At 37.9% G+C, this 8,717-nt stretch overlaps 1 protein-coding gene across 5 annotated transcripts in view; it reads right to left on the bottom strand.

The window, feature by feature from the left end:
- Acsl4 (acyl-CoA synthetase long chain family member 4) overlaps window positions 1-7,831 on the bottom strand; it is a 39,028-nt gene extending 31,197 nt beyond the window's left edge. Inside the window, exons 1-3 of one of the 5 annotated variants that reach the window (XM_052170608.1) lie at window positions 7,811-7,831; window positions 7,614-7,663; window positions 194-430 (exon numbers count right to left, since the gene is read on the bottom strand). In XM_052170608.1, coding sequence (XP_052026568.1) covers window positions 194-421 — 228 coding nt within the window. In that variant the 5' untranslated portion in view covers window positions 422-430; window positions 7,614-7,663; window positions 7,811-7,831. Of the gene's footprint in view, window positions 1-193; window positions 724-7,609; window positions 7,664-7,810 lie in introns of those variants that run through there. The other 4 variants (XM_052170606.1, XM_052170609.1, XM_052170607.1 and 1 more) reach the window with 4 other exon arrangements.
- Between the last annotated feature and the right edge of the window lie 886 nt (window positions 7,832-8,717).

The following is an 8,717-nucleotide window of genomic DNA, read 5'->3' on the forward strand; positions in this document are numbered from 1 at the left end:
ACGAATAGGCAATTAAAATACTATTCAAAACATGGAACTCCCAAAAATTCTATGATGTGAATGCTCAGAAGCTATGAGACCTCTGAGATTCTATTACCAAGCACCCAGATGCAGTTCCAGCATTCTTAAAATGCACTTGATTTAAACGGTACCTCTGTCATTAAAACAAATAAAAAGGACAAAAATACTTTACCTTCTTAAAAACCTTTCCATTTGGCTGCATTTCATTTTCTTCACTTAGGATCTCCCGGGTCCCAAGGCTGTCCTTCTTCCCAAACTTGGCTACAGCGTGGTCAAATAATTTATCCAGTGTATCTGCTCCAGGGATGTCTATGACAGCTAGTGAGTCGAAGTGCGTGACAGAGCGATATGGACTTCCAGGTTTGTCTGAAGTAGGCTTAGCTTTAATTCTCTTTGCCATAGCGTTTTTCTTCTTGGCATTGGTAAGAAAATACCATGGAATAAATATAAGGGCACTGTATATTGTTATTAACAAGTGGACAGGCAGCAATATAATGGTGAGCACATTTAGCTTAAGTTTCATAGTGGAAAGGCTTCTAATATGGCGTTTATTTGCTGTTATTCTTTGGATTCTTAAAGCCTTAGGTTTCTGGAGAAGGCAGTAATGGAAGCAGCAGTAAGAGTAGCAGTATAGCCAAGGTAACTCAATTTTAGTGATACAGATAAAAGTTAGTAATCTTTGGAAGCCGACAATAAAGTACACCTGTAGATAAAGACAATGAACCAGGCAGAGAATAGGAAAAAAAACAAAAACAAGAGAGTATTAGCAAGTTGATAGCACAATTAATTAAAATACTCAGACCTTTTATTAGTTTCTATAATTGATTCAATAAGGAAAGATGAAGTAACTGGCATGAAATGTGAACATTTTCCAAGTTGTCATTACTAACATCACCATTGTTTAGCGAAAGAAGTTCTGAATTTCATTTTTCTTCTGGGTCGAGTTATAAAAGTGCTATGTATTTGTCTCTAAATCGGGCCTGTAATAGCCATTTCATGCTCTCGTCAATGTATGATGCAATGAACATCCAAGCAATATTATCCTTACTTGTTAAGATAAATTTCTAAAAAAAATACCGATCACTATCTTCTCTAAATGGAAACAATTATAGTTGTTTCTTAGTGACTATATGTGCTCAAAAATGTACCAGTTGCCTGGGAGGAGTGCAGCTCTTAAACAGTGTTAAGTCCTAGCCCTGGCCTACTATATTATGGATACATCTATATAGAGATACATATCATAAATGATTAAAAGCATACAATCAATTTACACCCTAAGTTCAACAATGAGTCAATGCGGTGGTACTGTTCCTTAGGGACATTGTAGAAATTTGAAGACATGCTTTGTCTTCAACTATTGTCCCTGGGAATACTCAAGGACCTTTTTCAAAATCTCTCTTTTCAAATTGTACTTTTTAAAATACATCCTTTATGTCTTTAGAGTTTCCATTGCTGTGAAGAAAAAAACTCTTATAAAGGAAGAATTTAAGTGGGCTGTATTACAGTTCAGGGATTTAGTCCATTGTTGTCACGGGGAGGGGGAAGTATTACAGGACACAAGTAGACATGGTGCTGGAGCGGTATCTGAAAGTTCTACATCCACATTGGCAGGCAGCAGTCACACTGGGCCTGGCTTGAGCACCTGAAACCTAAAAGCCTTTCCCTAGTGACACACTTCTTCCAAATAGACCACGCCTACTCCAAAACCCCACCTCCTAATAGTACTACTCTCTGAGCCTCTGGGGGTCATTTTCTTTCAAACTTCCACACATTAGAACGTTTTTTTTTTTAATTAGGAATGTGGATAGCTTGACTGTGACTGCCTTTGTCTCGTGACTTTGTTACGAGAAAGAAATGTTGGAAGAAGGCTGGTGACACATACCTAATAATCCTAGCAATTGTGAACTAGAGGCATGTACCTCTCTGAGTTTATAGCCAGTCTGGTCTATGTAGTGAGTTCTAGGTTAGCCAGGACTACATAGAGAGATCATTTCTCAAAAAAAAAATATGTTGGTTTAGAAGTATTGCTCTTTGCTTTAAAGTTAGCTGCCCAAATGTGTGGAAACAAAGATATAACCAAGTAGCAGAGTAAAGGGTAGATATCTTTAGTAATGTAGGAAAGTAGATAAAGGAAAGATTATTGTATTAGGCAGTTAAGAAATTTCTGATGGAAGAGTGATCTTGGGTGTTTGAAGGCTGAGCTTTTCAACAGACCCTTGACAACTTGAAGAAGAGAATGCCTAGACAGACTTGTCCCAAGAAGGCAATTTCTCAGTTTAGTATAAATCAGAATTTAAACTTGAAAAGTCCCAAATAAATCATGTGGACCTAAACTTTGTAGGTAAAGGATGATGTCATCCATTTGGGTTCTTGAGATGGTTTCAAGAAGATCTTGAAATCATATATATCAACTCATGAAATGAATCTGTGAGTAGAGTTCATACAGTTCACTGGGTTTTCAAAAGATTAATTTTTTAAAGGAAATTAAGACCTGTTGATTTAGTCTGATCACAAAAGATTCTTTGTTCAAGGTTACACAGTGAGGTAGTGGCAGAGGCACATATTGAAACCCAGTAACTTAGGTTTCTTACCACACTGGGGTCCAGTTTACATCGAACTATCACCAATCCCTTTGATCTCTTCTTTGCTGTTAGTGCTGCATATTGCAGTGTAGTGCTTCAGGGGTGAGGTTCCAGGGAGTTCTGAGTTCCTAGGATATCATAAACCTAGGATAACTTCACCTAGAATAACTCCATGGTGCCGGCTGGTGGTGGCAAGATAGAGATCTATATCTGCATATTCTATATGTAGATATAAGTCTTGGTAGAAGTGAAATGCCTTCTGTATAATAGTGCTTGGTACAGAGATACAGATAAATATTCTCCAATTGTAGGTAAATGAACTATTGTCTATAAACCTGATATCCCAGGCAATGAGCATGCTTAATCGAGCCGGGAGATCTCAGGTCTAACCTCAGTGTGTACTATCAAACATGACTCCAAAAGTTCTGTATCAGCATCTTTGCCTGTAAAATGATACTATCTGAATTACTGATTTCACAGAGCAACCTTTTGTCTTCCTTACTTAAATCCATGGGTAATCAGAATCAGCCTCTGCCCTATTCTCATGTTGCTTCACTGAGCCAGCTAAATCACGTGCTGGGTCAACCCAAGTCTTTACCTCATCATCACCTGTGCCCATGCACCTTTGTGTGCAAAAACATTATCATTGTGCTGAATGCCTCACTAAATGGTGGTACACAGAAACCATATTTAACCAGCGTGCCCACTACGTTTCTTTTCTAAGTTTCCTGCCTCAGAAACTCAGAGACTATAAGTACAAAGTTTGCCAAAGCTCAGCAGGATGATTGGACTCTAGGTTTATTAACATGCAAGTCTCTATTGTCTGCTCATACTGATAAGAGTGACAAACCTTATATAGGAAGAAATACTAGCAACAATTTTGAGCACTGGTTTCTCCTTCATCCAAAGGCATTGTATGAGGCACAAAAGAAGCAAATTCCAGAAGGTTTAGGGAAGAATAAAATACACTTTTATTTACTTTTGTTCTTATGTCAAATTTAGTCATTTCATTCCAGTTACTTCAAAAACCCTGACACAGGTTAAAGGCAAAAAGCATTAGCCATACATTAAGCTCCAGGGCCCAAGGTAAACACTCCGTACTGATTAAAGTCTGAATTTAAAAGAAGAAATGTCTCCACCAGAAGCATGTCACACAATACTGACTTATGATTAATGCCAATACTTTTTTTTTTAAAAAAAAAGTCTTAGAAAATGAACCAAACCAAGCAAAGATCAATGCATCTGCCACCATAGTAGGAAAAGAAAACCCAGCATCATGGATCTTTTCCTCTGAAGCAGCAGTTCTCAACCTGCATGTCAAAACTGCATTGGGGGGGTTAAGCAATCTTTTCACAGGGGTTGCCTAAGGCCATCGGAAAATGCAGATATTTATATTTTGATTCGTAACAGATGCAAAATTATAATTATGAAGTAGCAACAAAAACAATTTTATAGTTGGGGTGGGTCACCACAACATGAGGAACTGTATTAAAGGGTCACAGCATTAGGAAGGTTGAGAACCACTGCACTAAAGTTTTATAAAATTGTTAAATAAGTCAATCTGAAAATCAACAGTCAACTGTACAAATACTATTTACTCATTTTCCAGTCACATTATTTATAAGTAAATTAAACATCAACTAAAGGAACTTTGCCCACAATTGCATCTATCAAACACTAAATCATGTTAAACAGACTTAACATTAAACACAGTTTAAGCAGATAAGATTACCTGCTATACTTTAAAAGATCATATTTCTACACAGATGTTGCATCACCAAGATTTTTATAAAAGGGTGGAGTCCTTAATAAAGTATATTTCACACACTATTACATTCTGACTTTGAAACATGAGAATGTTCACATACTACCTTACTGAATGAATGAATACCTACCTATTTTTGGCAAATAACATGAGATTTTAAGAAGATGTATTACCATCTAATTTGCTCCACAGCTTAACATTAAAACTTAGAAAATAGTTAATACTTTAAGACAATAAATAAATTCTGATTAGCCAGCATGATCGCTTGCTATCAGATAATCTGCAGTACCAAAGCATACCATGAATGAAATTATCTGTCTGTCTGTCTGTCTGTCTATTTCAGACTCCCTGGTCAATCTCTCCAAACTCAAATTGTTACCCTGAAAGCAATGATCATTTTAACCAATACAAAATAATTTTTATCAAATTTGAAACTCTGTTATTAAAACCGAAAACACAAGAAATTAAAACCTTGGAGAATGGGTATGTATATACATACACACACACTGCCCTTTACCAACGTATACAGATAACTGGTTATTGTTTTGCTTTAAAGTATTCTACGATAACAACTGGTCTTTGAGTGCATCTCTCACAAGATCACCCAAACCTATTTACTTCATTACCTGGAGAGGCGTTAACTCCTGAAGTCGCCATCCTGCCAGTCTCTTCCCAGCTTTTCCCAGGAAAGAAAGCACCCCAGCAGCCATGGTGAAGTGGCTCCTGCTCTAGTGTGAGCTCCCTCCCTCCCATAATGCTTTAAAAAGATCCCCAGCAGGCATCAGATGTTTCATCTAGGTCACAGGTTGGATTAATTAGGATCCTATCTCTGTATGTTGAAATGTGAAGATTTAGGAGCCAATGATAATGCTCAATTTAAAACTGATTTTTAAATATGTATTGTACTGGCTGGTTTTGTGTGTCAGCTTGACACAGGCTGGAGTTATCATAGAGAAAGGAGCCTCCCTTGAGGTAACGTCTCCATGAGAGACATTAAAGGCATTTTCTCAATTAGTGATCAAGTGGGGAGGGCCCCTTGTGGGTGGTACCACCTTTGGGCTGGTGCTCTTGGGTTCTAAAACAAAGCATGCTGAGCAAGCCAGGGGAAGCAAGCCAGTAAGAAATATCCCTCCATGGTCTCTGCATCAGCTCCTGCTTCCTGACCTGCTTGAGTTCCAGTCCTGACTCCCTTTGGTGATGGACAGCTGTGTGGAAGTGTAAGCTCAATAAACCCTTTCCTCCCCAACTTGCTTCTTGTTCATGATGTTTGTGCAGGGATAGACACCCTGACTGAGACATGTGTATTTCTTCAGTTCTAATTTAAGACATAGTTAAGGAACAAGGAGGAGAAATATACTAGAAGGTGACACCTACTGGCAAAGCATGATATTACAATACAAGTTCATTAGCCAGAAAAACTTCTTGGCCAGTCAAGGAGAGTAAAGGAGAAATGGAGAACAGGGTACAAGAAATAATCCCCAAATGACACTTTTACTTTCACAATTCATTACAAGTGCTTTGGCCATTAAAATAATACTGAATTCTTGACTGAAAATAAAAATCACACAAAGTCACATACATAAAAACCATGGGAAACTACTCTTAACAGTTAGCATGTCCACACTAAGGTCAGGGCTATATTCTACTCAGTTTTTGCTTCTTACAGTCATGTTGTTTACCTGGCCCATATCTCAATAAGGTGAGTAAGGCAAAGGCAATTTTTTTTTTATTTTGAAACCTATTCTGAGATAGGAATGGTTGTGACAAATGATGGCCAGCCTCCAAAGTGCTACAGGGCAGTGTCTGAAAACATAACTGGTCAGGAGTTCTGCCAACTTGCTGACAATTCCTACTCCTCACCTTGAGAGTAGCATTTCTGCCCAAGCCTAGATCAAGTGCTGTGTCAGTTGCTATAAGTGTGTACCTGTGTGCTTAGATAGGGGTCCAACGTAAAAAAGAAGGTAGTCCTCTCTGGAGACATAACTACAGTGGCTTGATATACCGACACCCTCCGCCAATGGCAGCAAACTCTTTTCCAAAGAAATGCTAAGCTTGCTGATAGGCTACCTACTTTGTCAACCAAGCAGTAGCACAGAACCTTAGGCTAATTCCGGCCTCCTCTGTGGCCATGATTCTTCTAATGCAAACTAATGAGTTGCCACTGATTTAGACGTGTAAGAACATTCAAGCTTCTGAATTTCTTCAGGCTTGGAAATCAGTCAACAGCATGGAAGAACTACTTCATCTTCTGTTTCAAGTTTATAACTTATGAACAATAAAACCAATTCTCAAAAGACCAGAAATACTAGACAGGCCACGTCAGGGCTGCTGAGCTGTCACGGCAGAAACAAATGAGCCTGTCATCTCTCTGGCTATAAAATTAGAAAGTTGGATTCAGATTTCAACACATCAAAGTCTAGTTTTGCTTTTAAAGATAAGGGTAATGAATGGCACAGAGCTCTTTTGTTGCCAGGTGTGGGTGTCAAAAATACCCCTACCACTTACTATGACCATCACTTTATAAAGTAAATGCTTGCCTCTTGAATTGTAATCAGTATAGCCTTTGCATTAAAGATGGCTAGCATTAAATAGAGAATTCACGACTACTGTTCCTTTTTGCCCTGTTTCCGAGTGGACTAGTAAAAACTGCCCCACTGGGTAACACTGGCCTAAAAATCTACATTTGGGAACCTATTTGAACTAGGTAATTTTCAAGTTCTAAGTCTCAAATAATATGACTTCAAGTTCTCTGCAGTGTCTGACTCTCCACATCATGGTCCAGAAATAAGCACCTATTGAAAGACAATACTGATATTTAAATGTATGCAGATCAGATAAGTATTTACATCCATTTGACAAATAACCACTAATGTGCAATAAGCTTCAATGTCTGAGATGTGCATAAAGGGCTACAATGATTCAGCAACTGTGTCCTTTCTATCCAGCCCATTTTACAGACAAGAAAGCTATCTAGGCTGCAGAATAGAGCTTGGACTCAGAATTGAAATTCTTTTATGTAACTCCATTTTGGAATATGACTCAAAGAAAGGATTTAATTACTGTTCCCAGTCTACTGTTCCCCTTGAGTGACATATAGGTGAAACTCTAGAAATTATATATATTTTCCCATTTTACTTTCCCCAATATTGCCTTTTTAGCATCATAGATATTGGTAAGTTCTTAACTCAATAGCCTCAAAATGTGGACACAATTATCATTTGAAGTCCTAAGGGACACATACTTACAGATTTCTTCTTTCACTTTTAAGAACAGGTGTAACTCCCGTGATCTGACTCTGCAGTGAGAGACAACATTTATTAGTACAGTGACATGGGACATGAATCTTTGCAAAAGAAAACCAGGTGATAGCTCACATTTTCTGGGCCCCTTAGCTCAAGATAAGCCAGTTACCAAGGGCAAAATAAACTACTAAGATGAGTACCTGATTCAAAGTAGTAATAACTGGAGTTCAAACAAGAGGGATTCTGAATGCTTATGAGGCCACGTCAAGCAAACAAGACAAGGTTTGTGACACCAGTAACTTCAAAAATGTAGAACTGCTCTTGAAAACTGTGTGATCCTCCTAGGTGTAGCTGAGAGAAGTGAGCCGACTTCAGCTGTGGTTATTCATGTGCTTCTATGGAAAAACACATTTTTGCCACAAGCGGCTTGTTCTTATGACTGAACATCTTACTCATGTGAATCTTAACTCTCAAGAGTAAAAATTGTCTGATGCTCTGAATAAAGTTAGCTATTGCATGAGACTTAGTCTCCCTCATTTTTAAACGCTGCTCTTCCAGGTTTACCCAACTGTATTGGGACAAGTAGAACAGCAACACCTAGCACCAAACAGAGAAAAGGAAAGCAAATCACATTTTCTAATTTAGCCAACCAGAGTTTCCTATTAAAGGGAACTAATCCAGAACTCTCCCAGAGTCCCCCTACAAAACAGCACCCTCTGCTCAGCCATTCTAGTCAAATAAATTAAGAAGTAACTTAATACAGGAAACCTAAATAGGTTATTGCAAGCAGGTCAGTTGGCAGGTGATGAGAAACAGACAATTATGCTAGAATTAAAAGGCAAACCTTACCCAGAATTTTTCATGAATATACAAGTGTTTTTAATAAGGAAGTTGAAATAGCTTAGCTTAGCAAAATGTTCACACACTGAAAGCATATAATATGGTTTGTTTCTATTGAATAATAGCCTGGTAATATGGAAAAATACAGTGTCAAATGTTTACAATTATGCAAGAAAAAGAAATGAGAAATTCTAATTCACCAAATTTAAGGGAGAAAAACCACATGGATAAAACTAACAAGCGCTGTTGAACTTCAGATAACCTCAT

The sequence above is a fragment of the Apodemus sylvaticus genome, chromosome X (genome assembly GCF_947179515.1).
Source record: "Apodemus sylvaticus chromosome X, mApoSyl1.1, whole genome shotgun sequence".
NCBI classification, from domain to species: domain Eukaryota; kingdom Metazoa; phylum Chordata; class Mammalia; order Rodentia; family Muridae; genus Apodemus; species Apodemus sylvaticus.